The sequence below is a fragment of the Anabrus simplex genome, chromosome 9, assembly GCF_040414725.1.
Source record: "Anabrus simplex isolate iqAnaSimp1 chromosome 9, ASM4041472v1, whole genome shotgun sequence".
NCBI lineage: Eukaryota > Metazoa > Arthropoda > Insecta > Orthoptera > Tettigoniidae > Anabrus > Anabrus simplex.
In genome coordinates this window covers 87,072,916-87,089,772 of record NC_090273.1, presented here as the reverse complement: position 1 = coordinate 87,089,772, position 16,857 = coordinate 87,072,916, and the positions used below count along the sequence as shown (strand labels likewise).

The 16,857-nt window shown below is 39.1% G+C and overlaps 1 protein-coding gene across 1 annotated transcript in view; it reads left to right on the top strand.

Annotated features, from left to right (window-relative positions):
* The first annotated feature begins 15,723 nt into the window (after positions 1-15,723).
* LOC136881322 (malate dehydrogenase, cytoplasmic) overlaps positions 15,724-16,857 on the top strand; it is a 38,063-nt gene continuing 36,929 nt past the window's right edge. Inside the window, exons 1-2 of the mRNA XM_067154136.2 lie at positions 15,724-15,876; positions 16,105-16,437. Coding sequence (XP_067010237.2) covers positions 15,874-15,876; positions 16,105-16,437 — 336 coding nt within the window. The 5' untranslated portion in view covers positions 15,724-15,873. The remainder of the gene's footprint in view (positions 15,877-16,104; positions 16,438-16,857) is intronic.

The window sequence follows — 16,857 nt, the reverse complement described above, 5'->3', positions numbered from 1 at the left end:
CCGTACCTTCAGGGGCTGCCCAATGCTCTGTTTCAGCAGGATAATGCCCGCCCACACACTGCTCGCATCTCCCAACAGGCTCTACGAGGTGTACAGATGCTTCCGTGGCCAGCGTACTCTCCGGATCTCTCACCAATCGAACACGTGTGGGATCTCATTGGACGCCGTTTGCAAACTCTGCCCCAGCCTCGTACGGACGACCAACTGTGGCAAATGGTTGACAGAGAATGGAGAACCATCCCTCAGGACACCATCCGCACTCTTATTGACTCTGTACCTCGACGTGTTTCTGCGTGCATCGCCGCTCGCGGAGGTCCTACATCCTACTGAGTCGATGCCGTGCGCATTGTGTAACCTGCATATCGGTTTGAAATAAACATCAATTATTCGTCCGTGCCGTCTCTGTTTTTTCCCCAACTTTCATCCCTTTCGAACCACTCCTCCTTGGTGTTGCATTTGCTCTGTCAGTCAGTGTATTTATAGACACATGATCTATTAAAGTGCTTGTGGTATCACATATTCGTGTTGGATATACATTATTGCATTGCTTGAAATCATAGCAAGAAAGCAGGTTCATGTATTTTCTACTTAGTTGGTCACTAGTTAAGATATCAATATTCGTGTCACCCAAAAATAGGCATAAATTGTTAGTTGTTTTACTTAGAAAATTTTCGAGGGATGCTAGAAATGGTATGGCATTATTCCTATTTGGGTTATATCCCGCAATTAAATCAATACTTTTATATTTACTACTACTAAATTTATCCCTATAAATTTCAACCCATATCAAGCTATGATCAAGTTCACAATTCATTTTCACATTTGCTTTCCAACAGTGCGAAATGTAAATACCTAAGCCACCTCCAGCTTTGCCGTCTCTGTGTGAAAAGATGCTTCTATAATTTGGTATATTATAGTATTTCGCCTCCTCACTTTTTACCCAAGTTTCTGTCACAACCAACATATCTGCCTGGCCTATAATGTGCAACAGAATTTCTATTTCCTCAAGTTTGTTTTGGATACTCCTGCTGTTTAGGTACAAGCACCTAACCGCACTGTAAGATTTTGACGGGCCAATAGAGCTGTTTCTGTCCAGGTGAGAAGCAACTGTATATGAACTGACGTTCTGTAAAACAAAATTATTTATGGAATCGTATTGTATTTCATAACAGCCTAATGGAAAAATGGAATATTTGTTGTAACACTTAGGTACTGCCATTAACGAGTGTTGGTATGATATCTTGGCTGTGCCGTTACACTTGTGTCTTCGCTCTGCAACTTTCTAATATCATCATTGCTCCTAATTCGCACTGATCGATGGTTTTCAGTCCTTCTTACGTAAATTTTGCAGTCCCTTGTCCAAATATATTTATATCCATGTTGCCGTAGATCCCTGGCCATCTTGTGAAGATATTTATTGCCCGATGTCAGATGTTCGTTGATATATACAGCTCGGTTAGCTGCTTGGATACCTAAATCTTTTGAGCTTAGTGTTGATTTATTCTTCCTTGCTGCGAGCAGCTGATCCTTTTTTAACCGGCTGCAAAATTTTACAAGGAGTGGAGGAGGGAGTTCCTGCTTCTTTTGGGGTAGACGATGACACGCATCAATATCACTGTCGGTCACTTCGACACCGAGCGCATTGCCAAGTGCTTTCACAACTGCGACTGGATTCTCGTCACCAAGCTGAGGCAGTCCATGAATTTCTACGTTGTTCCTTCGGACGTACTGTTGGAGGTCTTGATTTTCCTCTCTAAGCTTAGAGACTTCTTCGTCTGCTATTGTCTTTTCCCTTTCGAGGACAGCAACCTTAAGGCCGGTCTCCACTGTTTAACATTTAACACCAACATGTCAAATTTAACATGTTACAGTTGACATGTATATTGTGATTGTGTGTTCCAATTGACTTTGCAATTGACTTTGCATGTTAACTCAGAATGTTGAGTTAACACTTTTAACATGTTGGCGTGTTTTCCGCTCCAAACGACCTGCTCTTCATGAAGTAGGATTATAATTACAACACTCCTTCTCTTTGTTATAAGCTACAAATACATTACACGCACTATACTAAAATGTATAGTCAGAAATGGAGTAGAGCAAGGAGATTACTCTGGACTTAATTAACGATATAATAGAAAGGCCTTATTTGTGGGATGTCTCATCAGAGGAATACAGATATAAAGCGAAGAAAGCCGACAGTATCCAGGAACTCGAAAATATCTATAATTGTTCCCGCGAGTAAATCGAAAAATAACCAGCGTCCCTCCGCTCCCAGTACAGTCGAAAATTGCAGAAAGTTCAGAAAATTCGGTAGTCGGGAGCGGACAAGTTTATACTTCAAAGTGGTTTGCTTTTGAAGCAATGAGCAGAGTGAGGGGAGGAAATGTGTCTAATAAAACTGCATTTCTAAATCATAACAAGAAGCAACAGTGGCAATAACAAAGGCCAATTCCTCTTCATCTGAGTCCATTGTCCTTATTTAAAAATACTAGACACCATCCAAATGTATTACCATAAATTGATATGATGAACTACCTGTATATAAACAAAGGATGTCAAGTTTAACATGTTTATTAAGTGTGGACACAATGTTAAATGAAACAGTTTTTGACATTTAACATTTAACATGCTGATGGTGTCACCAGTTAACATTTAACACATTTAACATTTAACATGTTGTTGTTAAATGTTAATCAGTGGAGACCGGCCTTTAGACTTCAATGCCGCTACTTCTGCCATAGCGTTTTTAAAGTCATCAGTTATTTTGTGCAGCTGACGCTTAATATCGTCGAAACTCTCAGCAGAGAAGGTTACCGACTTTCTAATTTCCGCTTGTTCAGCTTCGATTCCTTCTAGTTTACATAGCCTTTTGTAGATGTCCCTAACTACGGATTCCATATCCCCAAGCTTATGGACACTCGGCCCTGCAGCCAGATCACCATTCACACTATCACACTTGCCGCAGTACCACTTCTTTGATTTGTCCTCAATTAGTGTCTTGAATTCCCGTTTATTAATTTAGCACACGCTCTGTGATGTTTTCTATGACACCGTCACAGATGATGTAGTCGTCCTCGGCAGTAATTGATTTTATGCACGAACCACACACACCTAGTTGCTTATTGCCCGCCATCTTGACCTTAAAAACGTAGACTGCTAATCTGATGGCCATCTTTGAATCTACTTGAACCACTGGCAGCCACGACAATTGCAGGCAAAACACATGTTTACTGTACTTCCTCTGAATCTGCCATAGAAAGGATCTGGAGAAGTGGTTGTGTGATGGAGTACGTTCTTTGAGAAGGTGTGCAAGGTTAAACTAAAAAATAAATAAATAAATAAATAAATAAATAAATAAATAAATAAATAAATGTACGCTATGAATATAGTAGAATGAAGTCAAGCGAGGTTTGACCAAGAGAGGTAAGGTAGAAATATTAAAATGGTGAAGCTGGTAGGATACCGTATGTGGAAGGAATGCTGCACTCAACCAGGGGTCCGGTGATCTCAACTTTAGAATCTGGGGTTACCCCATTTAGTGGCCCACTTACGACGGGCAGAGGATGCTGTAGAGATATTCTACACCGCAACCAACGGACGTATGTGCTTCATGTTGCACAGCAGTTCTAGCCATAAGTAGCAAAAAGCATAAAACATAACAAACCAGACCAAGAAGCAAAATTCAATAATTATACCAGAATGACACTGAAGGTACGGTATGTCATGAAAAGGCAGTGGTATCTTTCTCTACGCGTATGAATTCCTCAATGAACTGCTGTACGAATAACATGTCTTTCTATAGTGAATGACTTTATTGTTAGTGCATGACGCCGAATTATCCATCTTTCTACATACATAATTCTTGTTTTTACCAAGCAAATGCTCACCATATTCACTGCCCTTATTTCATTATAACATCAATGCAACATTAAGCATGGTTGAAAATGTCGTGTTTATTTTTAAATAAATCTTTAATTTCCAATAACATACACTGTAATCTCGGGCTAACTGTGAAGACCAAGAAGTGGCAGCCACCATGACAGTTACAGGTAAAAATTAGTTCGCTGTGCTTCAACCAGGGGCGCTGTAACGAGTTTGTTTAGCAGTCTATATCTTTCATGATTTTGAATAAAACTTGTTTCGATATACAGCAATTCGTAGAGAACAAACAATGACGTAGTAATTGATAAAGGTTCATTGACAGGCCATCCAAAGAGAAAAAGGCTGGGACCAATGGGAGGTCAGTGGAAGGAATAAGAAGAACTATGATAAAGCTTAATCAAAACAGTGTATTTTTTCTACTTGAAAGTTAACCTCAAATCACGACTTAGAATTTCGTAATATGACACATAAATGAAACAATCATCGTGAGTAATGTATATCACAAGAAAATCCCTAGACCATTTACAAACTACAATGTAAGGCAAATTGCAAACCTCGGAGTAAGTTAACACAGTTTCCAAAAAAATGAACAAAAAGCGAAGGAAGGCAGTGGGAAGGGGCAAGGATGGGATCACAACAGTGGGAGTCGCCTGAGCACTATGAGTTGCAGAGTGCAGGACCTGTTCATGTTAAAAGTTGTTGAGCCCAGGCCACGTGTTCAATCATTCACAAACTCTTGAAATTACGATTAATTGAAGTTCATGTTTTGAGGGGAAATAACACTCATATCAAACTAAAAAGAAACCGGAAATAGCAACGAAGGTAAGCTCAAAATCCATTAGATAAACAATGATGGTGATAATAATAAATAAAGTACTCTGTTGCTCAATCAATGTAGCAGAAAAGAAGTGGAGCTTCCCAGCAGAATACTGGGAACTCCTTAGACGACCCTCCAACCTCACTCGGTATCAACGCTGGACTGAAGACCGAGTGAGTGGGGCAAGTATTTATACCACCACAGAAAGTTCGAGAACGAAGCACACAAAACATCAGACGCATCAGATAGTGACGCAGCGGGTGACGTCATCCAGTGGTGAACCAGTATGCAGTGAGCTGTTCAGGAGGACGGACGCAAGGCGAGGCGGCAGCGAAAGTCGAAGGCCGGTTAGATGAGTGTTAATAGCGGCGAGGAGAGGAAGACAAGTGGAGTTCCAGTTGACGGCAGCCGTAATTAGGCGAGTGACCGTTACATATTCCCCCGTCGGCCAGGAATCCGAAGAATTCCGGGAGTGAAGAATCAATGTAGATCCGACGAATGGCGACGGTCGGAGAGGAAGGAAGAAAAGAGGGGCTGGAACAAAAGCAGACTCGGCAAGAAACAAAGCTTAGATAAACAAATATTAAAAGGTAAAGGAGGGGGAAGGGAAAAAAGATCAGGAGAAAAATAATAATACAATAAACAAACACGAATATCGTCTAGGGTAAAGAGAAAAAAGGTATCCCATTCACATGCTTTATAGAAAAAGAAAGAGGGATACATTCCCTAATTTTCACCTGGATTGGAGTGTCCAGCTGACCCGGGTTGGGTTGGAGGGTCACTGGGTAGAACAAAAGAGAAAGAAAAATTACGGAAAATACTGTTTCAATTGCGAAACATGGGCCTTTTTAATAATGGAAGGATCATTCGCATCCTGTAATAAAACAGAAACCGGGGTAGAGAATCGATTGATTGAAAAAAGGCCTGTTCAACGGGGACAAGGTTTAGCGGATATATGATCAATAGCGGAACTTTGAGGATGTTTTTTTAGCAGTAAATTATCTAAAAGTTTAAATTTTGAGGGACGGTGCCCACGGTTGTGAACCCGTCGATGGACCTCCTGTGCCTGATGTAATTTAGTTAATGCCCTTTTCCACTCAGCCTGAGTGACTTGATTAGGGGGAGAAAAGAGCAAAGAAGGTAAATCCCATGTTAAATCTAAAGGAGTTTGCAAATCTCTACACGAAAACAATTTCGCCGGGTGAAAAAGAGGTGGAGAGGGTAGAATTAAGTGCTAGCGCAAAAGCAGGTAATTCAGAATCCCAATGGCGTTGATTTTCAGAATGGAAGATGGACAACAGGACCTTCAAATTTCTATGATATCGTGTGACGAGGTTGGCTCGGGGGTGGCAGGTTGAAATAAAGAACTTTTTAATACCACTGGCAAAGCAAAAGTTATAAAAGGATTGTGAAGTAAGAACAGTAGCGTTATCAGAAACTAGGTACTTAGGTAAACCACTAATAGGGAAAATTTGGTCATTCAAATCCGGATAATAGTTTGAGCAGAAAGTGTACGCAACGGGCGCAAAATTAAAAATTTAGAGAAACCATCAAGAAGAGTAAAGATGTACGCATTGCCTTGGGAGGATTCAGTGATAGGTCCGACAACATCAATATAATACCTCTCGGCAGGATAAGTAGAAGGTGTGGCCGAATGAGAGCCAAAGGACAATGTGTTCGGGGGTTTGTGTTTTTTGCATAAGGTACAGGATTTGACTCAATCGAAGACATCCTTGCGCATATTGGGCCAAAAGAATTGAGATGCCAACCAAGAATAAGTTTTGGCGCGCCCAAAGATTCCCCCTGTAGTAGACCCATGATAATTCTGGAACAGCATAGAACATAAAGGGGAAGGAATCACAACTCTAGGGATCGATTTAGGAGTTGGTTCAAAAACCAGCAAATCATTATGGTTCCGAAAAGGTGTGTGGTAGTTAGCAGCAGAAAGAGAAATCTTAATGTCTTTACAGTAATAATCAGTAGATTGATGTTGGTAAGAGGAATCAAAAGATAATGGAAAATCAATAAGAGAAGGAATAGCGTTAACTTCATAAGAGGGAAGTTGATCCAAGGTAAGGAGGAGGGTTGGTCGAAGAGACCAGAAAGAGCATCACCAACTGAGTTTTGATAGCCAGAGACAAATTTAATAGAAAACTTAAAACAAGAGAGGCGAAGCAGCCATCGACTAGTTCTGCCTATTTTAGGAGCATTATTCAGTAACCAGGATAGAGCCTAATTATCAGTCTGAACAAGGAAATGGCGATGGTCGAGGTATTCCAAAAAATGCTCAATAGTAAGGATTAACGCTAATGCTTCCCTTTCATAAATAGAATATCTACGTTCAGTAGGCGAAAGCAAGCGGCTAAAATAAGCAATAGGAAGGAGCTTACCGTCTCGGTTTTGATTTAAGACTCCTCCAACAGCAACGTCAGAGGCGACCATAAAAACTTCAAAAGGTTAATCATAATCAGGTATTTGAAGAATAGGGGCTTTGGTTAAAGCAGATTTGAGAGAAAGAAATGCAGTTTGCTGCTGTTCTCCCCAGTGAAAATTCATACCTTTAAATAAGTTAAGTGGCTCAGATATGTGGGAATAGTGGGGGATAAATTTATTATAACAGCCAACCATACCTAAGAATGTTCGCAACTGTTTCAGATTTTTAGGTGGAGTAATACGATCAATTGCAGAAACACGATCAGTGTCAACAGAAATGCCGTTATTCGAAAGAATATGCCCCAAAAACATAATGGAAGTCTGGGCTAAAATAATTTTGGAAGGATTGACGGTGAGATTGACAGAACGTAAACGAGAAAGTACTTCACGATGATGTTTAAGTTAATATGAGTATCAAAGTCAGGACTATAAATCAAAAGGTCAACTACGTACGGAAATAGGTACTGATATTTTATGTCGAAAAAAAGATTGTCAACAAATCTTTGCATGATTTGTGAACCAAGATTTAATCCGAAAGGTACTTTTGTGAATTGATACAGACCCGTGGGTGTAATAAAAGCAGTGTACCTAGAGCTGCCATCATCTAAGGGTAACTGATTATACGCAGAAATGAAATCTAAGAGTGAAAAATATTGAGCATTGGTAAAATGCTGAAAAGCAGTTTGAACTTTAGGCATGGGGTAAGCATCGTAGAGAATCTTGGAGTTGATTTTTCGATAATCGATTATAAATCTAAAGGACCCGTCAGGTTTATCAACGATGACCGCGGGAGAGGCATAATCAGAAGTGGAAGGTACAATAGTGTTATCGTTCAGCATTTTGTCTACAAGTTGATTAAGGATTTTCATTCTGGGCGGACTCATGTAATACGGGGGAGATCGAACAGGAGTGGTGTCAGTGAGATCAATATGAGCTTGGAAATTAGTAACAGTTCCTAGTTTAGGGGTTACAACATCAGAAATCTCAATTAACAAATTATCAAGTTGATCAGACTGAGAACGATTACAATACACATAGTCGTGGCAAACGAAAGGAGGATGTGAAAGAGTAAAATCTGAATGATTCAAATAGAATCCTAATGTCCGAAAAATTAAAACGAATGGAAGAATTAAAAGAATCAAGTACCAAACCAGTGTGACGAAAAAATCATATCCTAGAATTAGTGGATATGATAAGTTTTCTACGACATTAAAAGAGTAGTGCCTAGAAAAATGTTGAATTTTTAAGTTAAGCTTGACTTGGCCAAAGGTCTGAATTACATTATTTGATGCAGAAGTACAGCGAAGTGAAGACAGGGAAAGTTGAAGATGAGAAAAAGTATTTTGAAGAGATTGGAAAAGTTCTAGACTAATTAAAGAAGTAGTCGAACCAGAATCTAAAAGTGCAATAATAGGAATATTGTGAAGCAAGACCACAATATGAGAAGTCCTGGGTAATGAGGAAAAAATATGAGAACCATATTTTATGCTCGTTGTAGTACGAGAACTAGTGGCATCGAGGAAGCCGCCGAGTAGTGGAGGTATCATGGTGAAAAGAATGTATATGATTAGGCAGATTTGTCCCTTGATCTCGTCCACTCCCTACGGACGGGGGTTGTAGGCGTTTCCCGGAATGGGAGAGGCACAACTTTTTGCTATATGTCCCGTACCTTTCCAGCGATAACAAGTAATAGGTTTACTAAATGTAGTAGGACGAGACATTGGTAATGATATTGTCGCTGGGAGAGAAGTAGTAGAGGGAGGTAAGACGGGTGGTGGTACATGAGCATAGTAGGAAATTTTGGCATATGAATAAGTCGTATGAACTTGTGTTGCGGTATACAATTGTAGCAAAGAGGTAGGAGGGGAATGTACATGAAGAAGCTGTCGAAAAGAAGGGACAACATTAAATGTAACAATTGATATTAAATCCGATGGGTTATTAGCGATGTTAAGAACATCACTAAAGGTAAGAATGGAGTCTAAATAGTCGTGTATAGGTTCGTCAGAACGTTGATAACGGCGAATAAATTCCAAACTTTTTTATGACGTACTTCATGAGATAGGGAGTAATTATGAAGACACGTTCGAAGTCCAAGGCCGGTTAGATGAGTGTTAATAGCGGCGAGTAGAGGAAGACAAGTGGAGTTCCAGTTGGCGGCAGCCGTAATTAGGTGAGTGACCGTTACAAGGTCTTGCTGGTATTGAAATCTAACGAAGCATGTAATGTAGTACATACATGTTTGCAGTGAGCAAATGGTCCATACCAGCACTACATTCACACTGGCACTCTTCAATTAAGAAGTCTGCTGTTTTCAAGGCTACATGGTATACCACATTTTTCCTATACTCTGATGCAAATCTGCCCTTTAAAAATGTAAATTGACCTTCCTGTGACCAACGCAAGCACAACAAATACCTCTCTTTGTACATTTTACTACCCACACCTGAATCATGTTGCTCAGAGTTCTTTAAATATCTTGAAAAAGACTGGGCTGTCACAGTTGGAAGGTCTGTACTTTCATTTACGTCCTTGTATACTACTGCACTTGGTACTTTTATCATGAAAATACCCTCCTCCTCATCCTGCCGATTTTCCACATTAAATGTGGCATCATAATCTTCTAGCTTACAAAGGATAAAATACGAAATGTTACGCGGATATTGACGATTAAAGCATCCATAAAATTGACATTGTACTAAGCCTAGGCCTATGTCAGGTTAAGAAAATATACAGCAGCTATAATACAAACAAAAATACCTCTTTATAAGTTCACTCTTCCTTCCATGAACTTTCGCATTTCTTCTTCTGAGTTCCGCCTTCAACTGAAATATGTCTACCTTGGTGGCAAATGGTACACTAAAATACATTATTGTCAAGCAATAAATTTTAAATGAACAAGAGAAGGAGAAAATTATTTTAGAATACAATATTATACTATTTACGCTAACAATTTTTTTCTATTAAACACAAAGCTTATCCTTGGTAAATTTATATTGTTTACAAAATTCTACTTATAATATCTCCTGTACTTACAAACATAGTCAACTTATATACAGTATGCGGAATTACTTCAAATAATACTATGCAACTGGTATAAGATTAAAATTTACATTGCATTTATTTACTTTTTTAATACCCATTTTGGAACCTAAGTAGCATAACGACCTGCTGCGTCTTAACCAGAGCCCCTTGTGCCACCACTTTTCAGAGTTCCTGAAGGGCCTTCACAGCTATCGTGGCGGTCCCTCGAAGTCCCCACTGTACTTCACGCCTACAGGCAGTCCCCTACTTTGGCTGTCCACGCTCCATAGACCAGGGGATGGAATTAATTTACACACACATTTTTTATTTGCAATAACCTGCACTGGTCGAATGCCCTCTAACTTTTCATTTATTTTCTCTGTTGTTGTTTATTCTCTTCTTGAATATCTGTACATATTTTGGAAAAGGACCAAACACTACCCCTGGTAAAATGTTCCACTCCTTCACACCCTTCCCAATGGATGCAAATTTACCCCAATCGCTTCTGCTAAAATTCCTTCTAATTTTATACTTGTGGTCAGTTCTGCCGATATAATTATTTTCCAACTGAAGCGATTCACGGATTTCTCCCCATGCTTCTTCTCCTGTATAGGCTCTATATAATCCTATAAGTCTAGTTTTCTCCCTTCTCTTACTTAAAGTTTCCCACCCAAGTTCCTCTAACATTTCTGATACACTACTTTTTCTCCTGAAATCTCCTTTTACAAATCTTGCTGCTTTCCTCTGCACACTACCTATTTCTTTTATTAGGTATTCTTGGTGAGAATCCCAAACACTGTTTGCATAATCCAATAATGGACGAGCCATACTTAAGTAACTTTTTTCTTTTACTTCATTGTTGCGTCCTTTAAGTAGCCTCATTATGACATGTAACGATCAAGTAATACTAATCCTGTATTGACTATAATCAATCAATGAATATTCAAGATAAACTTAAATATTATAATTAAGTTTATCTTGAATATTCATTGATTGATGTAACGATATGTATGCTTTCCCAACTATGTCATCAACATCCCCCTTCCAGTGCAAATTACTTTCAAATCTCACACCTAAGTATTTGCACTTGCCATCTTTTGGGATAACTACCTCATCCAAAGTATATTCAAATTCAGTTTTAAAGCTCCTGTTTGTAAATGTTGTAACAGTTGATTTGCCTCCATTAACCTTCATATTATTTTCTTCAACCCATTGTTGGATACTCTCAAGGTCCCTTTGTAATTCTGAACAATCCTCAATGTTATTTATTTCCCTATAAACAAGTATGTCATCTGCATACAATCTTATTTTTGATGTTATATTGTTCCCTAAATCATTTACGCATATTAAGAAAAGTAACGGACCGATTACACTACCCTATGCAATTCCCTTCCAAACTTTCTCTTCCTGTGATATATTATTTCCTACTTTGATTTTCTGTACCCTTGAATTTAGAAATGTTCTTATCCAACGTATTACCCTCACGTCCAATCCTATTCCCTCCAATTTCTTTAATAATATTCCATGTTCCACTCTATCAAAGGCTTTGGAAAGATCTATGGCTATGCAATCTGACTGGCCTCCTGAATCCAACTGATCTGATATGTCCTGCTGAAATCCCACCAGTTGCGCCTCACAAGAAAATTTCTTTCTAAATCCGTACTGGCTCCTCATGAAACAATTTTTATCATCACGTGTCCCTCTGACGTACTTTGCTATTAAACTCTCCAGTATTTTACAAACTATACTGGTCAGGCTGATTGGTTTGTAGTTCTCTGGTTTCTTTTTATCACCCTTTCCTTTCTAAATTGGTATTATTATAGATTCCTTCCATTCCTTTGCTATTACACTATTATTTATGATATAGTAAAAGAGAAATTTTAAATAAGGCACTATGTACCACCCCATTGTCTTTAATACCTCCCCAGTAATTTGATCACTTCCTGCTGCTTTTCCTTGCTGAATCAGTTGGATTTCTCTGAAAAATCTTCATTTGTGAATAAGAAGCTTCTTGTTTCCCTATGTGTCTCTCCCTCTCTATCTTCTAATACGGTTTCCAACTCCTGAGAATCTTTTACTGAATCTCTGAATTCCCTACTAAATAGATTTGCTTTCTCAGTATCTGTTAAATAGTGTTCACCCCCTTCTCCCACCATTATAGGAATTGGGATTCCTTTTCCTTTTTTGATTCCTACTATATGAATGCAGCTTTTTCCATTTCCCTTTTTGGTCATTACCCTCTTGAAGTATGCCATTCATATAATTCTCTTTTGCTTCCTTTTTCACTCTATTCAGTTCCCTCATTAGCTGTTTTCTAGTTTCTCTATTCTCCCTATCCTCTTTGATTTTTCTGTTTACTATTCTACATTTTCTTTTTAAGTTTCTTATTTCCTTTGTATAATAAACAGGGTCTGAGGTCATTTTACCCTTCTTAACATGTACAAACCTCTTCTCTCCTTCCCAGACGATTCCTTTAAATTTAGCCCAAAGTGTACCCACATTAATTCCTTCACTTCTCCGAGAACTGAAATGTGATTTAAGGTAAGTCCCAAATTCATCAACTTTAGTTTTTCTGTATAATTTCTTGTCTTGTGTGACCCTCTTATTAAGCCTTCTTGGTACCAGTCCTACATCCATTATTACAGCCTTATGGTCACCTATTCCTTCAATTACCTCAGTTTTATCAACAATTTACCATGGTTTAACCAAGAATACATCTAGCAAGTTATTGAGACGAGTCGGTTCTTGTACTGTTTGTGTAAATCCTCCCTCCAAAATTAACTTATTTGCCAGTTTCATTTCATTGACTTCATTTGCAGCTCCATTCCATACAACTTCAGGCAAGTTTAGATCTCCCCCAATTATTACCATATCATTATTATTGTTTTTATGAATATAATCTATTATTTTCTCAAAGATGTCCATGTCTCTTCCCTCTCTTCCTGGCCTATATGTTCCTATAATTCCCACCTCCTTCATATTATCACAAACTAATTTTATCCCTAATATGTAATCCCTTTCATCGGTAAACCATTCATGTGAACAATAACTTTCCTTGACTAGAATAAACACCCCCTTCCCATTTTATCTCCTCGGTCTCTACGAGAGACTGTATACCCTTCTGGAAACACTTCTCTATTACCCACCCCTTCTCTCAACCATGATTCCACTCCTATCACCACATCAGTCTCATAAGATTCCATCAATGTACCAAATTTTAATTGTTTATTTACTACACTGTGACAGTTTACCAAGATCAATCTCAGACCCCCTTCCTCCCTAAAACTTGTCTGTTGCAATTGGGTAACATTTGACTCACGAGTTGAGAACTTTCCTGGACCCCAGATCCTTGTACATAGATCTTGATTTAAGGATCTGGGTTTTCTGGCAAGTTTCACTGTATGTGCCAGTTTAGTGGTATGGGTTTTCTTAAGTGCGGATTAGTTTGTAGATCTTTGTTGATAATTGTATCAATTTGTCTACAGAGAGTTGCTTTTCCATTATCATTCAGATGTAACCCATGCCTAGTGAACATTCGCCTGCCAAGATCTAAAGTATCTACTACATAGACATTTCTAAAACTTAAATCTCTTGATTTTTATATTTACATCATGTACAGCTTTGTTCACACAAGAGTCCTCTAAAAGGTCATACCTGGGTGGCACATTAACTACAATTACGTTTGGGTCAGATAGTTTGGAAATCTTACCTCTGAGGGTTATAATTAGTTCCTCACCTTCATTTGCAGCAATGTCATTTGTACCACTTACAATCACCGCATAATTGTCCTTCTCTAACGCAGGATCACAACTTGAAAGGACGTCTTCAGTTTTGGCACCTGGTTTTATTAATCCTAAAACCTGAGTTTCTAGATTTTGCAGCTCATCCTTGATGCCTTCTGCCATACCCCGCCCTTGACTCTCTGCGTAGAGATGAATTTTGGCGATCTTGACTTCCGGTTGGTTTTCTTCTTCTGTAGGTTACCTATCTGGATTTAAAATTATTCGGAAAACTTTATGTGTCTTCTTCTGGAACTTGTTGTAATGACTGAAATCTATTTTGGCACTGCAAAGAGTTTTTTCCGGGTTTTAAGTTGCACATAATTTTTCCCATATGTTTAACATTTGGCCTAAAATGGCTACGCGTCACTTCCGTCCACGGCTATCTTTCTTCTCCAATGTCTTCTTTATCTTCCAGTTCCTTTATTCTGTCCTTTAAGCTTTCATTTTCAAGTTTTAGAGCACATTAGTCTTCTTGTAGCACTCCTAAAATCTTAAGTATAGTTTCGTAAGTCTCTCTTTCTTGTTGTTCAGCCTCACTATCAGTTTGTTTACACTCGGGACACAGCCAAACACTTTCTTCAATATCAGTCCTATTTACAATATTTGCACAACGAAAATGGTACCATTCATCACACTTACGACATAGAATCCCATTTTAACTACTCTTCTGCATTTGCCACATTTTTCACTGCATCTTACACCATTATCCACTACGGATATCACTGACTCACACACAGTTGTCGCCATCTTGGAAGGAAGCGGCCGTGGCCTTAAGTTAGGTACCATCCCGGTATTTGGGGAGAAATGGGAAAACCACGGAAAACCACTTCCAGGATGGGTGAGGATGGAATCGAACCCACCTCTTCTCAGTTGACCTCTCGAGACTGTTTGGACCCAGTTCCAGCCCTCGTACCACTTTTCAAATTTCGTGGCAGAGCTGGTAATCGAACCCGGGCCTCCGGGGGTGGCAGCTAATTACACTCACCATTACACCGCAGATTCTAACCTATTACTGCCTAAAAATCCGAAGTCTAATCTCGATTTACTATAGCCTCCCAGTACCTACATTTAAAGACTATAATATGACACCGTTATTCTTTAAACCATCTAAACCCAGAAATTAACTGCTGGTCATAATATTTAACGAAGTATGTAGAAAGATTGTTACTGTTTGAAGGGAGACCAATATTTTTATTAAATTGTACCGGTACATCAGTATTGTCACATCAGAATGTAGAACGTTTTCGCTAACACTTTGTCCGAAGTATGGTAAGGAAGTGCTTAGCTGTGAAAATCTAAATTGTCCTAGGCGGTTTCGATATCGCTTTCATTATAATACTCATATAGTATGAATATTAATTGTATGTCAAAATTGACCAATTTAATTATCGCGAACATTGTCATCATTTTAACACCGAATATCGAAAAAATGTCGTCTCCTCGCGCTACCCCTAAGGTGTTTGTTTTGTCCAATTGCAGTGGCTGATTTTCCACGTTGGTACATTCCGTCTAGGATTAAAAAAAAAAACCTCAGTCTTCTTTTGAAGTACGGACGTCATTCATGATTACTAAATGCTATTTCTATGGTCAGTAAGAAATCGTGCCAAATTATTTCGAGTTCAGTGCGGAGAGTGCAAAGAAGAAAAGGAAAACATTCTATTGCCAATGTCAAACAAAAAACCAAATTGCGCTATGTGGGGTATATAGGGAGCCGTTTTCTTGTGTCTTTGGTGTATTATAAATGATATTTAACCAACACTGCTAGGAGCAACAGTGCTTTTGATGTGATAAATCATAATGAGGTAACTTGAATAAGTATTAAGACTTCTCAGACATTACGTTGGTAACAAGTATTACAGTCAGCAGATCACTAGGTCGAGGAGGTCTTGTTATCAAGGGACTGAGGTGAGGGAAGGATCTCCGAGTTCATCAGCAATGGTAATTCAGTAAAATTGATTGTCATGCTGTAGGCGTTTGATAGTAAATCAGTTCGAAAGCAATGAAATCTCTTAGTATGATCGTTTATATGCCTAGTATAAATGGTGTAATGAAGATATCAGTGATGTTGGCAATGTCAATGGAGTGACCTTCAAGTACTCTCTAGGGTACTACTCTTTCAAGTATTTAATAGATTACACTTGTTGTCATTTATTTTCATTGTTTCAGGCCAGCCCTGTTCGAGTTGTTGTGACCGGTGCTGCCGGCCAAATTGCATATTCGCTGTTGTATCAGCTGGCCAAAGGTGATGTTTTTGGTGCAAATCAGCCCATTATTCTTACTCTGCTGGATATTCCCCCCATGATGGAAGTATTGGGCGGAGTGGTGATGGAAATTGCTGACTGTGCACTTCCCCTTGTTAAAGAAGTTATTCCTACTGCGGATCCTGCTGTTGCATTTAAAGATGTTGATGCTGCATTCCTCGTTGGTGCTATGCCCCGCAAACAGGGTATGGAAAGAAAGGATCTGCTGTCAGCCAATGTCAAAATATTCAAAGTTCAGGTAATTACATAGCACATTGCTCTTTTACATTGCAGCTGAGCTGGCTTTTGGAACAGAATGTTATGACTTTGGTTAAGCCAGTTGTCATTGTGCTGATGATTTCTTTCTCTACATCTACTACTCTCCATAGGTATCTTATTGTGGGTTGCACTGTCACTAGTTCAACTTCTAAGGATGGTCTGTGCACAAGCCATAGATTGCCTGCAGTGGCAGTTTCACCCCCCTCACTCTCCCCACCATTGTCCACTGCTAGCCTCCATGCCAACTGCTTTTCTGTTTCCTGCTTCAGTGGTTTTGGGTATTTGCATGAACCGAGAGGGGTGAGATTACGGATAACCATAGGGAGGCAGCAGTGAAGCGATTGTTCAGTTTCTGCAGCTCCCTTTCTTCTTTGCCTGATAACTTGTGATATCATCAGAA